Raw genomic sequence first — 25347 nt, 5'->3', positions numbered from 1 at the left:
GGGAGGTCATTACAGAGGGCTGGAGCTGCAACAGAGAAGGCTCTCCCCCGGGGAGTCGCCAGCCGGCATTGGCTGGCAGATGGAATCCGGAGGAGACCTAACCTGTGAGATCTAATCGGTCTCTGGGAGATAATCGGCAGGAGGCGGTCTCTCAGGTACCCAGGTCCGATGCCATGTAGAGCTTTATAGGTAACGACCAGCACCTTGAAGCGGGTCCGGAGACTAATGGGTAGCCAGTGCAGCTCGCGGAGGATAGGTGTGACGTGGGTGTACCTGGGTGCACCCACAATCGCTCGCGCGGCTGCATTCTGGACTAACTGAAGTCTTCGAAACTCTTCAAGGGCAGCCTCATGTAGAGCGCGTTACAGTAGTAGTGTCTACTACTACTAAGTGGCAGTGTAACTGCTTTCCTCCTGTTGTTACAACCCTCTTTATAATCTTTCTTATTTTCTTTTTTATATTGCAAGCTTAAGAAAGAAAGAAAAAACCTTAAATAGAGATAAAAAACAATCAAATCAATCAAATCAAGCATTATAAAAAGGAGAATTTTAATCCATAGGTATAAGCAAAAGTGAAAAAAGAAGAAAAAAATAATCCATTTAGTTTAAAAAATAGAAAGCCCCGTGGGGAGGAAAAATTAAACTAGATAACGCACTAAATTCAATGCAGATCAATCACGCCACCTACAGTCTTTTGTCTTCAATCTTAATTTAAATTTTTTTCTTGGGCAGTCTCTTCCTCTAATAATAAAATTTCCTCACCAATTCGACACACTTTCCCTTTCCGCTTTCTTCCTGTTCCGGAGCTGTCCCAACTTCAGCAGCTTCATTAGCTGAGTTTCTGTTGCCGGAAAAAAAGACTATTCCTGGATATTTCAGGGACTTTGCGGTGTCCCTGAGATCAGCAGGTGACTTTTTCAATCACTGTCTCTGCGGGACAGTTTAGGTTTGAATGGACCGTCCAGTGGCAGGAATTCGACTGGAATCTTGGAGCACCAAGATTGCATGTCATGTCATCGTGATGTCAGCTCTCTTCTCCTTTGCTCTAATTTCTTGATGTTATTGTTGCCCGAGCTTGACTTCCTTTCCCATGGATCGAAAAACTTGAGAAAATACTAGATAATATTTGAAGTTACATAATCTTAAACCACAAAGAAATAGAATGTGTATTGTGAACCACCCAGAACAGGTTTGGAGATGGGCAGTGCCTACCTTGAATTAATTTTCAAACCTGAAAATTTTGTTTCTCATATTGCAATACTAATGCTCTCCTAATATCATAATAATAGCATTAGAAACAAAACGTTTATCTCATTAATGTTTAACTTTTACCAAGAGTTAAAGAGTACATGTTAGCACTTGAAAGTTTTAGTTTACCAATGTGCTTGGCTGGTAGCTACTGTGTTTCATTATCCTATGACCCTTGAGTAGTACAAAGCTGATACTACTTGTCTCCTGTTCAAACACACAATAGCAGTTCTAAGAGAATGTATCTAAACATGTCAAGACTGAAACAAATATTGTAATTTCTAAAAATCATATCTATGTATTGAGCATAATTAGAATAGAATCTCTTAGCACTATACTACTTCAGTAGAAAGGAGGGAGGCTGAAAGTATTTGCAAATTTAAATTTAAATATCAGGAAAGTTATTTTTTTTAAAAACTATTATGAAGAAGGGATGTGCTTTAAAAGGATTAAAACAAGACATATCCTAGGAAAGATGTTTTTGTATTTTCCCCTGTAGCCTGCCTAATGGTTTTGCTCTGCAATAACATATAATCCCTGACAATAGGAAAAAATTCTGCAGCATCAGAAAAACACACATACACTGACTGATACTAAATGGAAAGCTATCTCACTGCACTGTTAAGTCATTATTTTGAGTTTCTGTTAAATAACAAAGAATAGCAAACTAAATGTAAAAAATAGGAATATACATTTCTTCTCATATATAACAAAAATAATAGGAAGAATATTAAAAATACAACTTTTAATGTTTTAAACATTAGGGGGAAAGAAAAAAATGTCAAGTATTTCCATTGCTGTTATTAAAATGTATCAAAACTATCACTCCAAAATGTATCATGGCTATCAATGGGTGGCTTTTTGGTTGATGAATTTTCTGTATTTATTTATGTTTTCTATTTTTGTTTACTTTAACCCTCAGGGAGACACAAAATCAAAGCAAATAAATCCCATTCTATAGTCACTAGAAACCCTGCTGATTTCACATTTAATCTGCAATTTTTATAGGAATTCTCTGTTTATTTCCCGTCATAACAGAGCAAAAGATTTAATTAGCTGGCCTACTACAAATGTTATGCACTGCGGATATAACCATAAATTATGAGTCATATGTAGGCTGTTTTTGCAGAATATATAAATACAATTTAATGAGTATGTCTCATTGAATTACTGCAACTGTTATTGTTCACACAACATAACTAAAAGCACATACTAGCCAGTCACATTTTCATCAAATGTTTGTGTGAATGTGACAGATAATCCCCATGTAGCGAAGACAATCAGGAATGGCAATGCCATTGGTAGATGTTTCAGTCACTAAATTTAAAATGAAATTTTACCTTCTTTTTTTTTTTTGCAAGTCAACAATCTAATCTTAGGAACATATAGCTGAAATTAATTATGCTTCAGTGCTAAGAACGTTTTCATGAACACCTTATAGAGACTTAGATGAAAATAAAATGGATCATGCGGCATTGATGCAGAACAAATATATTAAGAGTGTACAAGATATGAGATGAAGTTGAAACATAGTATCAGCAATGAATAGTTCAATCTTGAGAGACATTTTAATGAAGGTAGTCATTACCAAAACAGTGAAACAGCATTTACAAATTCATTGTAAAAATAGCAGTGTAATTTCTAAAGCTTCTTTGATGGAACATCCGCTCTACATGTAACATTTAGAGTGAAATCTTATGGAGATGTAAATACTATCCCTCCAAACATCATATGGATTCAGAAATGCATTTTTTTAAACTACAAAAACTTTCAGTAATGATACCATTTCTATTTAATTACTCTAAAATGAGGCATTATATATCAATCTTTTATGAAATCATTTTATGGCATGTTGTCCTTATTTAGGGAAATTGTTCATTTTTTAATCATTGTAAAGCTATTTGATACTGCCTTAACTCAACTCAAGGGAGAGATCTTGAAATTCAATAGGAAAAAAATATATTTGTGCAGACTCCTTATGTTAGCTTCCCAAACTTTGCCACACTTATAAAATAATTGATTTGGCAAGGACAAAACTCCTAGATTTCCTCATTGTGCTTTCATAAACACAGGTGTCACACTTTCTTACATTTCTAGTTTTAGACAAGTATTTGTGAAATATCATTGCATAATTAAATGGTATCTGTAATCATGAATTATCATTCTAAAAACTGTGTCTGAGCATCTATAATCAACTTATGGAAATAAGAAAAGAAAGACTTCCTTGGTTTTTTTTTTAAAGATCAGATGACATATTAAGAAAGCCGAAACAAAAACAGTTAGCATACCATAGAAATGGTGTCAGCTTAATACAGCATATTTTTAAGAAATGCTTTTATGTGGTTTGTGTGTCTACTTCTCACTTTTATCAATGAGAGTATGTTGTGCAAATAATTTTTTTTCAAAGAAAGTATTTTTCAGACCTGTAATACAGATACTCCTTTTTACCTCATGAACATATTTCTAACCTCAACAGAAGACTGAAGAATCATGTCCTATTGGAGAAGTTAAACAGAGTTTATTCTAGCCTGATCATTCTCTACCTGTCTGGATTTCAGTCACCATTATTCTGAAAGAACTGAAGGACACAAATATAGTTTTAAATATTTGGAATATTAGCTGGTATGCTTAATTGTGGGGTTCATGTATTACACTATCATCCTAATCCTAACCATAGTTTATTAATTCACATACAGTCCTAAACCATAAAATAGTTTATAAATTACAATAGCTGGAGAAGAAGAGAAATGTCATTTTATGGAGCATGATGTTAAAATACAAATGATATTAGATAAATTATATTATAATTATAATATTTCTTTGCATTATCTGCATAATAATTTCATGACTCGCATGATATTTTGACACTTAAAGTCATAAAGTATACTAAACTTTGAAATCTTTAAAGATCTTTAAATTGTTTTCAAATAATATGAATAATCTTGATTCAAATTGTTCACTTCCTAATTTGAACAAATCAGACTTCATACATTTGTCAGCTGTAAAATATGTATTTAAAATACTAGTTTGAGGTTTAATACTTGTCAACACCAACAGCCCCAAAGTCCTGAGAACAGATATTGAAATTATTGAAATAATTGGAAATATACCAATTTGATATACATATGTATATATTTAAAACTTTAAAATCTATCATTTTTTCCTTTTCTATTAACCATTATAATTATACCTTTCGGGAGCATTTATTTTTTAATCTCTTCCAAATCTTATCAATATTATTTCTTTTTCAGATCAAGAATGCCTATAACAGATTTCTTAGGGACTTTTTCTCAAGGACGAATAAAATTAAATTAACAAGACTTCCTAACTTATGCCATCAGCATATCGGCACCTTCTCCCCCTGTAGCATCTTCAGATATCTGAAGGTCTTCAAGCATTTCAGTGAGACTGATTTGGGGAATGTTCTCATCATCTGTGTCACTCTCCACTGGTATCACTGGATCTACAATATGAGAACATAGCACATAATCTACAAAGAAATTATTACAAGATCAAACACCACGGCTGTCTGCATGGTATAGAATGTTACAATCTTAAAAAATCGGTAACTTGTAAACATATAAATGTTTAAGCTATGAAGAGAACAGACACCCATAAAATAAACTAGCCAATGGTAAATTCTCACAGTCTTGTTGCCAATTTTTTATAAAACAAAGGACATCATCTTAGAAATGGATATGTGGGTAAAGATGTGTGTTTGTAATTTGTTCTTTGTGGACGTCCATGTCCAGAGAAACCTATGAGCCAATGTATCCTTATTGCTGTTATAATCTATTGAGTTAATCCTAGCATCCACTGACCGCAGAGACAAGCATTTGAAGGTTTTTTGGCCATACTTTCAGAAGTGACTCCTAGTTTCTTCTTGCTAGGGCTGAGTGACAGTCCAAAGTCAACCAGCTGGCTTTCATGCCTAAGACTGACTAGAACTCTCATTATTCCAGCTTCTAATAATCTCTTTAACTATGCCAAATTAATTATCTTAATCCTCAGATAGTTTTAAAAATGTTGGCAGATCGAATAGATGAGGAAATCACTAATAATCAAGCATGTCTTAACAATAAAGCTAATTTAAGAAAAAAATATGACCCCATGAATTGCAGAGTCTATAGATGCAATATTCCCTAATGTTGCAGGATTCAAGAAGAATGAAATGAATGTGGGAAACTTACTTTTATAAATATTGACATTTTTTCTAATTGTTTCATCTTCTTCTAGATCTTCTAGGAAGTCTTGGTATTGTCTGTAAAAATATCACATTGGAAATAAAGCCAACTTTTTTTCCATCTAGAACTATACACATTCTAGATTACTTATGTGCACATGCAAATAACATGAAGAAAACCAAATATTTGGCTCAAAGGTATGCCTTATAACTGTTACAAACATTAAATTCCTGTTCCATATGAACCTATTCTGTGTATATGATGTTCAGAGAAAAATCACTTTCCAAATTGTACAGAACAACCAAATACAATGCTGGTGATCTTCAGTGTTTAACTTAGTATATAAATTGGGTTTATATACATGTTGGTTTACACTATACTTAGCAACAACTTGTTTCAATGGTGACTTCATACTTAATACAATTGGCTAATGATAACTGGGGAATTAGGAATGGGTACTTGAAAAATGTACTGCTGCACATGAAGCTATATCTCTGTGTGGCTGTTCTGAAAACTTTTCACAGCTCTCTATGATTATAGGCATAGAAACATTTCCTTTGGTGACAGTAATCAAGCGAAGAGGTTACAACACAAGCAAATAAATAAGACAGCAAGAGAAACCCCTAAAAACAGCTGTACCAATCTTCAAAAGGATTAGAGTTGCTTTAATATATTCAGGAGTGCTTTGTGTCAATGCTTTGCAAAGGGCTTTGGTTCTGCCAATGTGCTTTGCAAGGTGCTCTTTTCCAAAAATTTGCATAGCCTTACTGGCTAGATCAATTTATTTCTGAATAAAAATAATTGAGATTGTATAATAAGTGAAGCAAAACCAGGCAACGTAAATTATGATCAGGCCAATGTGCAAATTCAATCAAAATGGACATCAAGAGATAGGTGAATAAGCTCTTTCCTCACATTTGTGTTTTTCTGCTCAAATTTTGGGGGAAAACACAGAGCACAATTTAAGATTCCTAGATTTTCCCATTTTATGCAATTGTAGCTCAAATACATTAACTCCAATTTTTATATTTGCTAAACTTTGTGAGACTTCATTTATAAATGCATATGTCATGTAGATAGTTTTCACACGGATCTTCTGCAAGTAATGTAAACGAACACAAGTAGGCAGATTAAGCTGGTAGAAAAAAAGATAAGATAAAGCATAAAAAAGGAGGTTAAAACAATTCATAACCTTTCATCATCGGTATCCATGTTATCTCGGTCTCTTTGTAATTCTTTCAGTTTCCAATTTCTGCGACGTTGACGCTTGGTGCGATCGTAACTTTTTTTAATCAAAACCTATGAATGGTGCAGGGGAAAAAACAAGTCTAGATCAATACAGTCTAAAGAAAAATATTGAGATTTCCTGAAAATCCATGCTTTTTATTAAATAGAACATTTGTAAATAATTTGACTAAAACTATTATTAGAACTGACATTTTGGTTCTTTACAGTGCAAAATGCAAAGCCAATATATTGTTTATTGAAAGCATTTTTAATTTTTACCCTTCAGATCAAAATAATAATAAACCCTACTACAGCAGTTTCCAAAGAATAAAAAGGCATTAAAGGCATTAAAAGTGCCTTCTCTATATACTCCAGCCATTTCACATATAGTGCAGATTATGAGCCAATATTTTGATCAAGAGTAGAAGTGACATGAAATAGCAAGTTCGTTAAACCTATGTCTACACCAGTCTATTCTATACCCTTAATTTGATCCTGGAAAAAAGAAATGACTTAAAGTATAAATAAGGAGACAATAGAGTGTGTTAAAAGTATTTAAAAAATAAACTAGAAGTGGTAACTTTAAAAATTACCATTTGGAAAGGACTACTCAAGATGTCTGAATATAAGATTTTTAGATCATGTGTAACCTTGGGGACTCACACGCTCTCCCTTATACAACAAGGAAATACTTGAAAAAAAGGTATTGGCTCAATTTTAATTGTAAATTAAATTAAATTTTATTGTGATTTTTTTCATACAAACATGTAAAATCCACAGGCACTTCAGGGAGACAGAATGATCATGTTTAAGATTTGTAGAAATAAAAATGAATAGTGCTTGTTAGAGAACTTGGGCATAAAAGAAAAACAAATATAATTTCTACATCTAGCTAAGATAAAATAACATGAAGCAAAATTAATTTCTTATGCTACCAAAATATACATATAAAAATAAAGACAAGTTAGAATTCTTAGTGTGCATTAAGATGTATTTTACAATAAATTTTAGAATTTCTAGCCTATGTGGGATTCTGTGGCCAACAAAACATTTGGATGTTAATACATTATTTGTATTTTAATATATTTGTATTGCTTTTAAATTTAAGTCATCTAGACACAGTATTGTAAGATACATGGCTATATAAATAGAACAGAAGAAATCAATTAATTAAATAAGAAAGCAAAACAAAACTAAAATAAAACTGTCAAATTTTAGAATTTATGCCATAATTATGAATGTTTTCAATTTTAAGAAACAATTTGTTTAAAGAAAAAATAATGATAAAACCATACCACATCTGGAACATTATGGGGATTCATCTTATTTGCAAATTCATCATTCAGATTACAATTAACCAAATCAAAGCTGGAAAATAAAAATATGAAAAACATATATTAATCATTTATTATTCTATAAATCTTAACAAAAATATTATTTCCAAAACAATACTATTGAGTAGGATGGAGAAAATATACACCAGGATTAATTACCATCGAGCATTTTCATGAAAAAATTAAAATGTGTCATTATGCAAATAACCAGAATATTAATGAGGGACTTGTCAGAATCTGTGTCAGTTTCCAAAGCATATAAAAATATTGAATCCCAATGTGCTTTGATCCAAGAGATTTACCAAGGCTTTAGAGACCCCCTTTCTAGACCCCCTTTCTAGAAGCAAAGGCAATTTCTAAATGAGACGTTTTAATGTAGGTTGTGGACTTTGGAGTTGGATTAGCATAAGGAACCTGGTTTAAAACTGCAAAGATAAAGCACTGTAGTATTTTCTATCTTTTACCAATGAGCATTCAATCGGACATGATAGGAAAAACTGACTGGAATATGTCCATAATTTGGCCACCCAATAACTTTGTTTTCAACTCTTCCCTCTCCCATTTAATTTTATCATGTGTATCAACCATAACATTGTATGTGCAGAGAAAGATGCAGAATATTACACACCCCAATACAAGATCTCCAGGATTCAGAAGATGCCCCAAGTGAGTACGACAGAAATACTGATGGTCTGTATTCAATTCTGAGGTTTTCTGAACCCAGGCTTCCGCAAGGATATGCTTAGAAATGTCAAAATAAAAAGAGTACATACATGAAAAGGAGTTCATTAACTGAAGCAAAACAATTACAAATTACTTTCTAGCCAAATGATTCAATCTTCTAAGCTGCATTTAGTAGTTTCACATGTGGCTTTTCCAGCAATACATGTTTGGTGTTCACCACCCATTTAGCAATCACTACTGTACACATGAAATCCACTATAGGCTCAGTTTACTTTCACATGTGGTTTTTCAAGTAATATAACAAGGTCATTTTGTATATTAGTAATACTAAATCACGGATCTAATTTGGCTTGGCACTGAACTGCAAACCAAAGTAATAAAATTATCACAATGCATATATGATTTATTTGTACATCCCAAAGTAAAACTTTGTTTGATTGTTAAAAAACCAAGCAGAAGCTGATCTCCTCTAGAAATCTGTGTTGTGGTTTTAACCCACAGGAAGCTAAGCCAAAACTTTTCCTTTTAGAACTAGTGGTTCTCTGTGCAAACTTGGGAAAGATATGCTCTCTTGGCAGAACCTTGGGAAAGTGAGACCAAGTGTTTTTTTCCTTTATTTAAGAGCCGTGGTGGCACAGTGGTTCAAATGCAGTACTGCAGGTGACTTCTGCTGATCATTGGTTGCCTGCAGTTTGGGAATTCGGGTCTCCCCAGCTCAGAGTTGACTCAGCCTTCCATCCTTTCAAGGTGGGTAAAATGAGGACCTAGATTGTTGGGGGCAATACGCTGACTCTGTGAACCTCTTAGAGATGGCTGTCAAGCACTGCGAAGTGGTTATATTAGTCATCGTGTTATTGCTATTTCAGCGCAAAGCTAGCTCTACCAGCTCCAGGAGTTAGGTAAAAAGGAGCATTTTAGGTGCAGCTGCTGAAGCTTTAGCTTTTTTTCTGGCCTTTGGATTCCTGAGCGTTCTGCCCTACTTTTGGGTAGGTGGAGCTGCTTTATACTATGGTGTGCCCCTGGAGACTCCTAGCTGTTTGGACCTTCCTGCATTTTCCCCTGCTGTGGAGGTTTCCTAGCATACAGCCCTTTATTAGGGTCCTGCTTCATCCTGAGACAGTCCTGTACTTGTTACTTGGGACTCTCTCCACTTAATGACGTGTGACTTCATTTGATGACTACAAGGGGAATTGCCAGGAATGTAGTTGTTGAATGAAGTATTCCTGTAATGTATCACTTAATGACTGCTTTGTTCAACAACTGATTCTGGTCCTAATTGTGATAATTAAGCTAGGAATAACCTATACATAAATACAGAATGTTACTCTTCAGTGTAAACTTGCTTATGTTAGACAAGAACAATTATAGTAATTTACAGCATATGTCTCTTTCTAAGACTAATTGTATCACATTTATTGTCATGACATCATTGAAAATAAAGTGTTTGCATATATTTCTAAAGAAAGCCAAGAATCCATCTTTTCATAAATTCAAAGATTGTGGTACAAGTTGTTTTCCTAAATAAAAATATTCTAACATACCCCTAAATTATAAAATCTGAAGTTTATCATAATTTCAATCATCTGAATAAGTCATTTGAGCTTATTCATGATTAATCGCAAAATACTCTTCATTTTAAAGGATTTCCCCCAAGTATAGCATGACAAATTTTGGATCAAGCCTTTAAAAAAGCAAAGAAAGTTATAGGCATAATCCTGAGCATACCTCTGTGGATGAAATTATGATCTTTTTGGCAGTGTTACTCTAACTGCTGAATATAATTCTAATTAGATATGCTATAGATTAATATTTATTATCCTTGTTTGTTTTATTTTTCTTGTTTTACAATTAATAATAGTGGCTTTACTTTGTTATTTTAGCTTTGTTGTATGCCATCCAAAGTTACTTTTGGTGAGATAACTATATAGATTAATTATATAAAAATAAACAACATTTAATTCATTCTGAAGAAACAAGGACTTCACTGGAACTATCATATTTATATGCAATATACCTGCAAAGAGAAACAATGTTAATCAGGAATCAAGATTTGCTCAAGCTTCTAGCAGAGAACCAAACAAATATGCTTACCTTATTGGATTTCATGCCTGCACCAGCATTTTGCTTCTGTTCATAGGTTCTACTGATATCCATTACAATAAATTCTTCTAACTGCTTTGGATGAAACAAGCTATTAAAAGGATGACGCCAATAAGTATTTCCATCTATTTCTGCAACTGAAAGAGCAAAAGAAGAAAATAGGAACCAGATTAGATATTTATGAATCAATTGTTGACATTTCTGGATATACATGCTGATCATGGTGGATTGCAGGTGGTACGCCCCCGAACAGGCATACCGGTGCCTGCCCTGAGCACTGGATACCTTTCTGTTACGGTGCTCCAGAGGGCCCACCTGCCTGCCTGAGCTCCTTACCTGTATTTGAGCTCTTTGGCGCTTCTGCGCACAGAATGCACAGTGCCTGTGCGACACTCCACGGAGCAGCTGGAGTGTTGCGGAGGCTCATGGAGACACCACAAGAGAGAAGGATGCATGCATGCACTGCACGTATGTGCGCGTGCTGTGCGTGTTCATGTGGTGGACGCCGGGCCCGTTGCACCGTACCAGTTGCACCAGGATCCGGAACCCACCATTGATGCTGATATGGTGTTCTGGTTAATAACCTGATATTGGTGAAGTAGTTTTTAGGCTTTGAATGGGGAAATAGAACACACAAATTATGGAGGAATCGCAACAAGTATTTCTTCTAGTTAAGTTCTAATGTCTTAGAAATTCAGTTAGCTGGAAACCTAGGACTCTAGCTGCTAAGGGCAAATATGAGGTCCATATTGTTCATTCACAGCTTAATTGTAGATGAGTAAGTGTATTTGCATATAATATCAAAGCATGACTGGATGAGTTTATTTCAAGATTTGCCTTTCTGTGTTTTGGGTCCTTTTGATTTCAAGGACAAAACTCTTGTAAAGAATCTTGAATGATACCATGCCTATGATCAGAATCTAAGAATCTGTTTTAAAACAGCTGTAAGGTGGTATCTAGTTAGCAGGTTTTCATTTATTACATTATTTTATTATCAATTGACATTTTTAAAATTTTGAAAAACATGTTTTAAATTTTTTTTATAATATTTTACTTTTTAAAATGTATTTAGATTCCTTGAATCCGCAATCATGAAAACAATACATTAATGTCAAAGATACATGCATTTTCAAGTGTAGATTCAAAGCTTAAAAGTAGTTCAGTTTTTAAAAAATGCTTTAGGACTGTATTGACATTAAGATTCATGCCAAGTTTTTGTTTTTGGTATTGTAAGATTACAGTTCATACAGAAAGTATCAACAAACTTACTTTGAAGAGTACTTGGATCAATGATGTGAATAGCACTGGTTACCCGGACACAGATGCAAATCTGGCTCATATTGCCAAGGCTTTGAGCCAGTTTTGGTGACAAACACACAACATTGTCCTGCAATTGAAGAACAGTAACAAAAAATGGTATTTATTTCAATTTTCTATCTTAAACTGTTTTAATAAAAATTACAGTCCTGAAAGACATATGGAGATCAGAAAAGTACACTGATATGTGTCCGGGTATTAAAGAATTAATGCAATAAGGTTAATGAATTAATTAATATCAGCTAATTAATGCTAAATGGAGATTTAAATAGTATTAAAATTGATGTGTTTAGATTAGCTTATTAACCACTGCAGTTGATGAAGTATGTACATACAAATCTATATATCGAATTTTTAAATTTTAGATAGTTGCTGCTACCGTCTGTATACTGTGGTTGGAAGAACATTCAATTGAATTAAACTGCACTTACTTATGAGATTTCATACCAAAAACTCTACTGACATCAAGATGTAAGTCAGGAATGAAAAAAATTATCTGAAGTGGTTAGAACACAAGTACCATCTTCTGACCACATCTAGTTAATGTAGTCTGGTTGAAATTAAAAGGCAATCTCCAAAGAGCCACAGATTATCCATCTCTGAGAACTGCAAATAATGTATTAATGCTCTTACAGGAACCCCATATTCAGAGTCCATTTCTCACTTCTTTTTCTCTCATAGTGAATAGTATCCATTATATGCTGCCCACAGTGAATTAGGCAGCATATAAATGTAATAAATAAGTAAATAAATAAATGAATAAATACATGTACAAGAATAAATACAATCTGTAAGGAACATCCAACTCCGGGCAAAAAGGATGTGTAGTAATCCACAAAGACAGAAAATACCTTGCATACTGGAACGATCTCAACAGAGAAAGTGCTTTTGTAATTATATGTATTGCTGTGAATGTCATGAGAAATCAAACGCTGTGATGATTTAATTCTGAAATTTAAAAAAAACGACAAACTCAAATCAGAGCAAATAAGACTATAGGTATAATTCATTTTTTTAAAAATCATGGTTTTCTGAAAAAGTCATGATGGTCTGGTTTGTAGACAATCATAATCAACAGATCCTCATAAGACAATCATAATGAGTCCTCTCGCCTCATCTAAAATGAAGTTTGATCGCTAATTTCATGCAGGTAATTATAGCGGATTTCCTATCAGCTTTTTAAAGTTTTCCCAACATTGTAGCGTAACAAAATTGCTCGACGGTGGGTTCTCGCCCCTGATACATTTCTCCTTTCGTTTATCTCTCAGTTGTTGTATATTGTTCATTTGAGTTATTGGTTTAATCGTATTAGGTTAGTCAGCTATCTCTTTTTATGTCTAGGTCTTCACTGACTCATCAAGCCATTTGTATAGCTTCTCCCAGACTGTATAAAAGTCTGTGTCTTCTTTGTCATTAATTCGCATCGTCAGTCTGTTCATTTCTGCTAGTTCTAAAATTTTATTCATCACCATAGTGTTGGTGGGGGCATTTTCACTCTTCCAGCACTGTGCGTAAACAATCCTTGACGCTGTCAGAATATGGACTAGAAGGTATTGGTCAGATTTGCAAATTTTTTGATCTATTATTCCTAATAAGAAAGTTTCCGGCTTAAGGCATAGTTTAATTGAGAGGATTCCATTCAGCCATCCTAGTATTTGCTTCCAATATGCTTTGGCTACTGGACACGTCCACCACATATGGTAGTACGTGCCCAGCACCGTTTTACATTTCCAGCATATGGCCGAAACTTTTGAAGACATTTTCGCCAGTCTTGTCGGTGGAAGATGCCAGCGGTAGAACATTTTATATATATTTTCTTTATAGGCCGTCGACTTTGTCAATTTTAGGTTCCATTCCCAGACTCTTTCCCAGTCGTCTAGGTCTATTGTGTGGCCAATGTTTTGGGCCCAGGTTACCATGACTTCTTTTACCCTTTCTGCTTCCGTTTTTTGAATCAGTAAGCAGTTGTATATTTTTGAAATTAATTTCTCATCTGGTCCAATTAAAATTTTATCTAATTCCTGGTTCTTGTTCTGGAAGCCAGGTTGTGCTAGATCGAATTTGTGTTTGTTTTGAATTTGGAGATATGGCCACCAATCAATGTTTATTCCCTTATCAGCCAAATTTTCCCTGGGGTTTAGTTTGTTTTGGTCGTCTAGCAACTGTTGGTAGGTAACAATTTTATCCAAGTTTATCAAATTCGGGTATATCAGGGCTTCCGTCGGAGATATCCATTTAGGTAGTTGCGTGTAGTATCTCCTTCTAATTTCGAGCCAGTCCTTAATCAATGCCCCCCTTAAATGGTGACTACTAAAATAATTGTGAATTTTATTTCCCTCGCACCATAGGTAGTTATGCCACCCGTATTGCAGGTCGTGGCCCTCTATTGTTAAGATTCTTTTATTAGCTAACATTACCCATTCTTTTATCCACATAGTTGTTGCTGCTTGGTGATATGTTTTCCATTCCGGTAATCCCATTCCCCCTTGAGTTCTTTTATCCTGCAGGTGCATATATTTTATTCTGGGCTTTTTACCATTCCATATAAAGTTTCGAATCATTTTGTCCAAATCATTATAAAATTTTTCCCCTAGCTTGACCGGTGCCGTTTGGAATAGGTAGAGGATTTTTGGCAGAACATTCATTTTAATTACTGCGACTCTTCCCATCAGTGATAGTTGTAGTTTTGACCAGGTTTTTAAGTCCTTTTGGGTATTCTGTAACAACTTATCATAGTTGTCTTCTTTTATGGAAGAGCATTTCGCAGACAGCCAGATCCCTAAATACTTAATTTTTTTAGTTACCTTTAATTCCATTGTTTCCTCTAGTTCTCCAATCTGGTTTTTGGGGAAGTTTTTTATAATCATTTTTGTTTTTTCCTTGTTTATTTTTAAACCGGCCACACACCCAAAGTTCTCAATGTCCTTCATCAGATTCGGTCCTGAAAGTAAGGGGTCTTCTACGATAAAGACCATGTCATCCGCGAAGGCCTGTACTTTATATTGTTCTCTTTTTATGGTCAAGCCCCTAATTTCCTGATTTGATCTTATCCGATTTAAAAGGACCTCTAGTGACGTAATAAATAGTAGTGGGGAGAGCGGGCACCCTTGTCTAACACCCTTTCCAATTTGTATCCTCTCCGTTAGTTCCCCATTGACTATAATATTTGCAGATTGCCGTGAATATATAGATTCTATAATCCTAATAAATTTATCGCCAAATTTCATCATTTTTAGTTGAGTGGTTAGAAAGTTCCAATCTAGGTTATCAAAGGCTTTCTGAGCGTCGACAAAGATTAATGCGAGTTGTTTCTCGGATCTTGTTTGATAGAATTCCAAGGTATCAATTATTATTCTTGTATTGTTTCTAATATGTCTTTTTGGGAGAAAGCCGTTTTGATCCGAATGTATACTCTGATTTAATATTATTTTTAGTCTTTCCGCCAATATTGATACAAAGATTTTGTAATCTGCATTTAACAGGGATATGGGTCTATAATTTTGGACCTTGCTACTGTCCGCCTCTTCCTTTGGTATTAGGGTGATGTAAGCTTCCCCCCATGATTTTGGGACCCTACCATTTTGTAATGCCTCATTACATAGTTCTAATAATTTGTCTTCTATGGTATTTTGAAGTTTTTTATATATTTCCGACGGAAGCCCATCCGGCCCAGGTGTTTTATTGTTTTTTTGTTTTTGAATGGCCTTTTTCAGTTCTTCTTGTGTGATTTCTTTATCGAGCATCTCTCTCATCTCCTCCGACAAGACTGGAAGCTTCTGCTTTATAAGGTATTTTCTAATGTCTTGTTCATTAATTTTGTCTTGTTTATATAGTTTCCTATAATAGTTCTGTACTATCTTTTTCTTTTCTCCTATTTCTTGTTTCAAATTCCCCTCCTCGTCATACAGTTGTTTAATAATTCTTTTGACCTTCTCCTTTCTTATTTTGTGGGCCAACCATCTCCCAGTTTTATTTGCATGTTCAAAATAATTCTGCTTCATTCTCTTAATGTTTTGTGCTATTTCCTCTTGAGAGATCAAATTTATTTGGTGTTTAATTAACTCTCCTTTTTCCCTGTGTCTACTATTTTCTGGCTCTTTCTGGGTCAGCAGTTCCGTCTCTCTTAATTCTTTGTTCAGTGTATTAAGTTTTTCCCTGTGTATTTTGTTTCTTCTTATTATATAGGCTATGGATATTCCCCTCACAACTGCCTTCATCGTGTCCCAAACATTTTGTATTGAGGTCTGCTCTTTACCGTTTTCTTTAAAGAAGTAGCCCAATTCCTTTTCTATTTGTTGTACAAATTGTTTCTCTTGTAGTATGTTCTGGTTTAATGTCCACCTAGCTTTTATCCTTGCCTTCCCTTTCCATTGCCATAAGACTGGGTGATGATCGGCCCACTTGTTGGTTATTATTTCAATATTTACAGTATCCATGAGTAGCTCCGAGTTTGACCAAACCATGTCGATACGGGACCATGAATTATGTGGATGGGAGTAAAACGTGTACTGTTCAAGCAAGGAAAGGGAAAGAAAACCAGGTTGTCCTCAGCAGAGGAAAATATGCAAATGTAATAAAGGTTAGAAGGGAGGGAGGGAGGGCAGTAGGGAAGTCAGGATGGAGAGGAGAAAGGAGAGGAATAGGAAAGGCAGAAGAAGGGGGGAAGGATAAAGAGGAGGAAGAGAAATAAGAGAAGGGAAAGAAGGTGGGAAGAAAGAAGGAGAGGAGAAAGAGGAAAAACTGGGGAAGGAAGGAGGGAGGGAAGAGAAGAGGGTAGTAAAGAGGGAAAGAGGGAGGGAAAGAAAGAGAGAAGGAGAGTTGAAAGGAAGGAGGGAAGGAGGGAGGAAAGGAGGGAGATTAAAAGGAAGGAGGAGGGAAAGAGGCAGGGAAGGAGGAAAGGTATGTGAGAAGGAGGGGGGACCGAAGGAGAGAAAGGACGGGGAAGGAAAGGAGGAAAGGAGAAAAGAAAGGAGGGAAGGCAGGGGAGAAGGAAGTAAGGGGGGGAGGGAAGAAAAGAGGGAGGGAAAGATACCTAACCTTTGATGTTTATAATGATTTGATAGTATGGGAATATCTCGAAATGTAGTTGTATTGTTTGTTACAAGTTATGGATGTTGTATTTTCTTTTTACCAATAAAATCTTTAAAAAAAAAAAAGACAATCATAATGAACAGATCCGCATAAGCTTACAACAAAAAAATCATATTTGGATTAGATTAATAGATGAATTAGATTTCACAATAAAAATCCTTCCCTCCCCATCCTGTAAAATAAGGTAGCAAAGAAGACCTATTCACAATTACAAATCTAAATCTTGGCAGTATTCCTTGAATCCCTTCTAGTTTGTAAAAGTGAAAATTGAAAGAGGACATTTCAAAAGAATCAACATTCTCCAAAGATATAAACTATCATCTCCATAATGGTTAATACATGAACAATTCCGACTGTTAAATATTCATTAAAAAGTAAAACTGCAAGGATCTCATTCTAATAGTAATTTTCAGAGCATAATCTTTCTCTCTTTCCAAAAGACAGAAGCAGAAAAACTTCAGAGATAAAATGCAAGAACATGTATTGGATTTTGCTCCCATGATATAAAGGTATAACTTTACTTATTTATTAAATTTATATGTTGCACATGTCACTTGTACGGTGACTCTCTCAGTATTTTATCTTGAAAGGAGAAATCTTCTTCCAAGTACATTTCACTGTTCTTGTTTGGGAGATTGCCAGATCTAATGTTTCACTATATTTCTATTATCATTATTGGAACTGTAATAGGTAAATCTTCAAATATAATATCAGACAAACAAGACAGTACTTAAAGATGAGTATGTCTGCTATGGGTTGTTAGTGATGATCTGGGGTACATCAGAAAATAAACCAAGTGCATGGACTTTTTCCTTCCTTCCAAAAGTTTAACAACTTGGGGTTTGTTTACTTTTTTTCCAATATGTGTACAATGCCTTCAACAACTATGTGCAATGGACGACTTAAAGAACAAAGTCTTACCTACAAGGTACAGTACACTGAAGGAAGTCCACCATTTTCTGAGCATGCTGTTTGGAAGCAAAATAGAAATCCAGACCATCTGTAGGTAGGCAAATGAAATTGAAATGAAGATTTATTTATAAAAGATCTTATCTTCCTGGATTTTCGTGAAAAGCTGTTTTGATCTTTCATAGATTAACATAAGTTGACTTCTTTAACATAATATGTTTAATATAAATATATTAAGAAAATGTTAATTCTATCCTAAAGATAGTTAGGTAACAATGTAAATTTATTTATTTAACAAACAAATAATAATCCTCAGCTGACTTTCCTGTGTGACCCAGTTTCTTTAAAAAGCAAGCATCTTATTCTTGACTGCCAGTAACTCATGCTATCAGTATTGAAACTCCAATCACTGAAAGGCACACAGAGCTTTACATAAAGAATGTAAAAGCATATTACTTACCATGAATCTCTTTGATCCGAAGAGTATTCTGGTGAAGCCTGTGCTTTAAAATTAATTGCTCCAAATAATAGAATGTTTTTTTATGCAGTGTCTATAAATAAAACAAAATTTATACATCGATTGTGTTTAGATTCCTGTAAAGGGATTAAAGGCATTTAAAAAAGACTATGAGAACTATCATTTCGCTTCACTTCCAAAACTATGTAGCCCGTACAAATTACAAAAGCAGGAATAAAGATATAGCTCAAAATAAATACGTTTTCTAGAGAAACCTGGAATCAATTTGTTTATTTACAGCATTCATATTCCACTATTTGGTTTGAAAGATTCCCATAGTTGCTTGCTAAGTAAGGAAAAACAACAACAACCAAGCAAGAATATTTGTGTTTTGGTATACGTAGGTATATTTCTACATTTCTACACATCAGATGAAATTTTAGCAGATGAATTATGTCTTCAGCATTTATTATTAGTGATACATACACACATATACATACCTTTTGCCTAACTTGAACCACTGATTTCCAGAAGTCCTTAGCTTCAACTCTATGGCAGTCTTCACACATCTGTGACTGAACAATATACTCTACTACAAAGATTTGCTGAAGAATTGCACCATTCATTACCTAAGTGAAAACAAATAAGATTTGCCACCTTGAGTCAACTGGCAAATAGGTGGTTTTGCAAACTCAATGGATAAGTACATCTCTCCCTAATTTTTTTCCTTCTCCAAAACTTATCAGACATGTAGTTATGGTTGTCATTTTTTCTTCTGCTAGAAGACTTTCATAAAGCACAGATAAATGATGAAATATCTGGAAACTATGTACTACAACGAATAGTTAAAAATACATTTACCCTACAGAAGAAACAACTTGAGGGAAAATATATTCAAATGTTACACAATCTTCAATAAGGGGTGTCATATAGAAGACAGAGGGGATTTATTCTCTGTTTTCATGGCGGACAAGACTAGAAGCAAGGGAATACTTTTCATAGAAGACAAGACTGGATTAAACCTACAAGGGAATACTTTAAGTCCAGAAAACAGGAGGAATTTATTGATTCAGCATAACACAATGATGAGTATTCCTTTGCTGAAATTCTTGAACAAACAGATGATTGGTAATCTGTCAGAGATACTATAATGGACGCCTGTTGTCAACCCTGAAGCTGACGACTGAGGCCATTTTGAAACTCTAGTATGGCAATAGCCTGCATTAAGTAGGGATTGGGCTAAATGACAATGAGTGGACATGCTCCCAGGCCCTTCCACTAAATATTGCTAACGGATAGGAACTAGGAAGTGTGTCTTTTTCATCTAAGTCGCTATCGTTCTGTTCCTTAAAGTTTGGCAACCCTGAGATAAGATTGGATAATTACACATTAGAAGGTTGCCAGCTTGGTTTTAATCTGGTTTAATTTATATGATATTATACATTGTCTTGACTTTTGAGAGCTACCCAGGGTTGGTTAGAAGATGGATAGCGATATAAATATTTTAATTAAACAAATAAATGAGTAAAAAAAATCATGAAGCCATGTATGACTTCAAAGGTTAAAAACAGTATCTTGGAAGTTATCAGTATTCATTGTAGCAACTTCAATATACACATCACATAATTAAACTTATTCCCCTAATCAGCAGCCAAGCTGCTGCATCTAGACCAATCTGTGCTTCTGAGTTATGTTTAAGGCCAGCCCCTTGGAGGCAGCTTTATAACAGTCCAACCACAAAGGTTATGGACTATACTGTATACTCCTAGAGAAAATACCTTTAATGCATGTAAATCATTATTAGAAACTTAACAAATAATGAACAAGAATATCCTCAAATTGTCCTAGTTAGCATAACTTGGGTTTTTGATAAAGCACATTAATTCTGTAATTTTGAAAAAAATAATAATTTACTTGCCTCTTTTTGTATAGTCAACTTTACTTTAAGTCTTTTAGAATGTGGTTCAGTCCATACAAATCCTGCATCGATCAACCGAACCTATTAGGAGGAAACAGCATGATTATTGTATGAATGCTCAAAAAGGCAAACATAACAGAGACGGAAACATATTGACTCAAGTTTAGCTTTTAACTAATGTTACCACGAGTAAAAATACCCATGCTTTCTGTATATTAAAAAATAAACTCAGTGCATGTTATAATTACCTAACTTAAATCATTTGTTTTCAAGTATGATGGTCCACAGCCACTAGGAATTCTGGATTTTGGAAGTAGCAAAAAGTTGAAAAAAGTCTGAGCGATACTTCTGGGTACTGAACTTTTTTGTTCAAGAGTGATAGCAGTATCCAACCTAAGTAAAATTCATACAAAAATAAACATATGTATGACTAACCTTACTAAGAGAAGCCTTAATTTTTTTAAGGCATAATGAAAGTAGTTCTCTTGATTCCAAGGCACACTGTAGCCAAGCCGCTGGTGGTTGAAGATATCTGAAATATAAAGAAAGGGATGGGGGGATCAATTGAATCATTTATGTTTAAGGCAACCTCCCTCCCTACCCCCAGCAGTCAGTTTTGATAACACAAGTGCATACATTTTTTTTATTAAATATAAAAATATGCTTTAGAGTAATGGACATCAAGAAGACTTTTAACATGTAGCAATGACTAATTTTATTAATTTCAATGGTAATAAAACATAACTTATAGTACAATCTTAAAAAGTTCCACTGAATTCACAAAATTTATTTTATTTTTTAACTACATTATTTTAATCTAAATCTGAGCAATGATTCAATCAATGGGCTTTTCTATCAGCAATATACCCCATTACACAAATCTTTCTATTTAAATTCACAGAACTTAATTTACTCTGGATGAATATCAGAAACGTTTTAGAATTTGAGCTAACAGAATTTCAATTTAAAAATACTGCTATTTCATTTCTTGATAGAAATGTTTGGTAATTTGGTAATTCAGTAAATTTGAAATCTACATTTAATCAGAAGCAAAGGAAAATAAGCTATAATTATTCATTTGCACACAGACCCTATGGTTTTCCCGGTTTGGTACGAGTACTTGCTAGCAAGTGGAACTAAGTGGGAGTGCTTGCGTAGCATATAAAAGATTTACAATTCTATCTAAATTATTTAAAAAACTGGCCTATCATAACATCTAAACATAGCTGTTAATTTAAAATCCAGAAAGTAGATAGTACCTTTCACACTGTTTGCAGAAATGAACAGTGACCTGCTTAGGAATCCCCTCAGTGATATCCACTTGAGTTCTTAAACAGTCCACACACATATTGGCTGGGTTTGGTGGGATTGCAATGCCACACTGGCAACATAAGCTATAACACATACAATTATCATTAAAATAAAACACATTGTTTATTAAAAAAACAAGATAATAACGAATACATAACTTTGCTTTCTACGTAGTGCCAGGAATGTTACACAACTATCAGTACAATTTTGATTCAGAGATTCAAATACCAGGATGGTTTGACTGAAGCTGCACATCAAAGCATATTTCTGAATCAAGACAGAAAGTCCCAAATGAATCAGTGAATCAAATCTGAATCACAAGCAATCAGTACACTCTTACTGGAAAAAGCAACTTTATCATTTTGTTACCATTTTTAGTACAAATATAATAATTCTGGAATACTAATGCATTTTACATTAAATATAAAACTAAGTAGGCAACATTAAAATCTATGTATAAAAAATGGTATCCCAAGGATTAAATCTGTGTAGTGTAATTCTCATTTTCAGAATATTTTGTTGCACAAATGCATATGCCACAGAATTTGTTTATATTATTATTAATCTCCAAATGGCTTATATTCAGAATCATTTGAGAATACAACCGCACTTTAAGAAAGTAAGAGAAGATATTTAAGATGTAAAGCCAAACCATTTATGCAGATACTTGATAGACCTCATGGAACAGTCTCCTCCTCATCAAATCAAAGAATAAAATTAAGAACTATTTTAAGTCCTTTTTGACACCTGGTTACTTTGTTCATATGTCCATGTTCTTAGCACCAATATAGAGTTAATGTGTCGCTTCTTTTTTTCGCCTTTAATTTACCAGTCTCGCCTACAGATCTGGGATTCTGTGTTTGCCCTTGTTCTACTATTCTATCCAGTCACTGCACTGCTTAAAAATCATTATAACACCCTGATTTAATATTAAGTTTGTCACCTAACAATTTATGTTTCAATATGCAATGACAGTCTGTTATAGCGTTTTCAAATAGGCAATCCCCTGCATACATTTAATCCTATGATTTCATATTTTCTACATGTTTAGTTTGACTTTTAAAGTTATGTTACTCACATGTTCCCCTGGTGAACGGGAGTATACTCTTTCATATATTCCATGTCTTCTTCCACATGTGATTCTTAAAAGTTACAAACACTGACACCTAGTGGAAGAAAGTCAGAGCTTGGTAAATGGAGTGATGAAGCTTAAATCTGTCAGATTCTAAAATTCTTACGGTGGGAGGATACGTGCTTCAATTTCAACCAAAAAATGAAGATTTAATAATTCCATAAAATACCAAGTGCCAAAAGCAAAATATAAAAGCAATAATTATAGGACTGGCTTTAGCCACACTATTAGAAACTAAAGGAAGGAACTGAGTTATAGAACCAAATAGAACCAAACTACCACAATACAGAAGCAGATACCACTGCTGGGGAAGAGATGTTGGACACTAGCGTGCTTACAGAAATACACCATTTTTATTTTTTTTTAAATGGCAAGTTAGCATTCTGGTAAATCAGTATTTTTAAATTTTTTCATACTCCGGAACAGTCATTATGTGAATAACAGTATTATTTTTTAAGAACCATTCAAAATTTATCCATAAAATTTCAAATATGTACTCCACTGAAAAATATTTATAAGAAGCAATACAGATAGTGCTTGACTTACAACAGTTTAGTGACCGTCCAAAATTACAACAGCAATGAAAAATGAATTATGTCTATTTTTCACACTTGCCGCTGTTTGCAGCATCCTCCATAGTCACGTGATCAAAATTCAAATCCAACACGGGCAATTGACTCATGTTTATGATGGTGTGGTGTTGTCGTCCCTGAGTAATGTGATCCCCTTTTGCAACCTTCAAACAAGCGAAGTCAACCTAAGTGGCACACCTTTGGGTTCTTATTAATTAGGGACTTTTCTTTCTTTGCTCAACAGCAAAGCAGGCAATAACAGTTCTTCCCAATTTGTTGGCTCATTTCTCATATTTTGGGAAAAGAAAACAGATGAATTTTGAACTACTGTATAAAGGCAGTGCTTCTGGCCATTTTAAGATGGGCGGACTTCAACTCCCAGAATTCTTCAGCTAACATGCTGGGCTGAGGAATTCTGGGAGTCGAAGTCCACCACCTTAACATGGCCACGATTGAGGAATATTGCTCTAAGGCATGAAAATGATCCTCCCAGAGAGCACTCTTGCGACACCCACCCTCTCTAGGTCCTCCTGAACACAGATCCTGGGTTTAATTCCGAAGCTAGCTGGGGCTTGCGAAGGGACATCGTTCATATCAGCCCATCCCACCCACCCACTTCCAACTGCACGTGGCAGCTAAGCTGTCGCGGGGACGCCAGTCAACGGCCAGTATGGCACGAGCTCTCTCGCCATCCCTCCCTCCCCTCTCCAATCGCGCGTTCCCTCCCAACCTGCAACACTTGTCTTCTCGATCTTAACTTACCCTTCCCTAACAAGCAGCACTTCGCCGATTACGCCAAATCCTACAGAAACGAAGCAACTCTCGCGAGAATGCCTGTTACTCCATTTCCCTCCCCCCACCTTCTCAAAAAGGGGGAAGTAGAAAGTTAGATACTTAGAGAAAGAAATAATCACTTCCGGTGATTTTCGCCTCAGATCCTTTCTAGGCAGGCAAAACTTTATCGTCCCGTACAGACCTCGTGGAGTCTACGGCGTGTTCATTGGGGATCCGAAAGCGTAGGGTTTTGTGTGCGGGTTTTTTGAGATTCCTTTTACCGCGTTTGGAAGGAAAGCTTGTGAAAACGCAACGCACGAGCAAAACCGTTTCATAAAGTTTCTTCAGGCAGCTTTTCCTCTTGGTGGCAGTCGACTTTGCTTTGGAATAAGTAGCGTTCAACTCGAAGACATCCAAGCTCCCTTTCCAGCTCGTTAATATCCTATTAACGTATGCAACACACTGCAATGTATTGTGGCTGGTTTAACGAATTCGTGTTAAATAGCAACAAATACAAAGTCTGTCTTAATCAAAATAATTGCATTCAGCATACTCTAATAACAATTGATTTGCCATGTTCTGAATCAGACTATGCTAAACTGCAACTCTTTTTTATATCTTGCAGAATTCTGTAGAGAATTCTGATAGTTTATTCACATAAACTGTGATGTCAGTCTAATTATGAAGGACAACCAGACAAAAAGAAAATGTCCTTAATATTCCATTGCTCAGTGATGGAACACTGCTTTTATTTACAAAGTACTTTATACCAAAGGTAAAAAGGAAGAAAGGCTTCCAATATTGTTGGCTTAATACACCTGGGAAAGCAGTTTCTGTCTGAGCCAAAAGAACTTCATAAGAACTAGAAGAATTAGAAATATTTGTAGAAGAAACTAGCTGTGAGTATGTTTTAGAGATAAAAGTATCAAAATAAATGTGAGGATACTCAGGTTCAAGTTTGCTTTTTTGTCAATGTCATTTCTTGTGTGCTGCTTCTTTGGAAAACCAAAAATAAAATAAAAATAGGAACAGCGTTGAGGATTATATGGATGAATAACAAGTCAGGTGACAAACTGAAAAACCAAAATGA

The 25347-nt window shown here is 34.8% G+C and overlaps 1 protein-coding gene across 1 annotated transcript; it reads right to left on the bottom strand.

Moving 5' to 3' along the window:
• Positions 1-2796: 2796 nt before the first annotated feature.
• Positions 2797-24344, bottom strand: NMD3 (NMD3 ribosome export adaptor). Its single transcript, XM_014053758.2, has 16 exons — positions 24246-24344; positions 22858-22945; positions 21728-21862; positions 20904-21000; positions 20469-20549; positions 19051-19179; positions 18554-18644; positions 18106-18184; positions 12945-13041; positions 12046-12163; positions 10768-10913; positions 8621-8733; positions 7954-8026; positions 6624-6730; positions 5438-5508; positions 2797-4710 (listed from the first exon to the last, which is right to left on the bottom strand). Exons 2-16 carry the CDS (start codon positions 22899-22901, stop codon positions 4577-4579), a joined length of 1515 nt encoding a protein of 504 aa, XP_013909233.1. The 5' UTR covers positions 22902-22945; positions 24246-24344; the 3' UTR covers positions 2797-4576.
• Positions 24345-25347: the final 1003 nt, after the last annotated feature.

This window comes from Thamnophis sirtalis, unplaced genomic scaffold, assembly GCF_051295495.1.
Source record: "Thamnophis sirtalis isolate CommonGarterSnake01/CBP01778 unplaced genomic scaffold, rThaSir2_p1.2 scaffold_11, whole genome shotgun sequence".
Lineage (NCBI taxonomy): Eukaryota > Metazoa > Chordata > Lepidosauria > Squamata > Natricidae > Thamnophis > Thamnophis sirtalis.
Note: the sequence above shows the minus strand (reverse complement) of the source record. Positions and strands in the feature narration are given on the sequence as shown.

What these genes read in the sequence shown, in the direction of transcription:
- NMD3 (XM_014053758.2), bottom strand. Translation starts at nt 22,901, where the DNA reads ATGGAATATATGAAAGAGTATACTCCCGTTCACCAGGGGAACAT. An exon ending in TTAAGGCTTCTCTTAGTAAG is followed by an intron (nt 20,550 to 20,903) that starts GTTAGTCATACA and finishes TCCTCCTAATAG; the next exon opens with GTTCGGTTGATCGATGCAGG. An exon ending in CAGGCATGAAATCCAATAAG is followed by an intron (nt 8,734 to 10,767) that starts GTAAGCATATTT and finishes GACATTTCTAAG; the next exon opens with CATATCCTTGCGGAAGCCTG.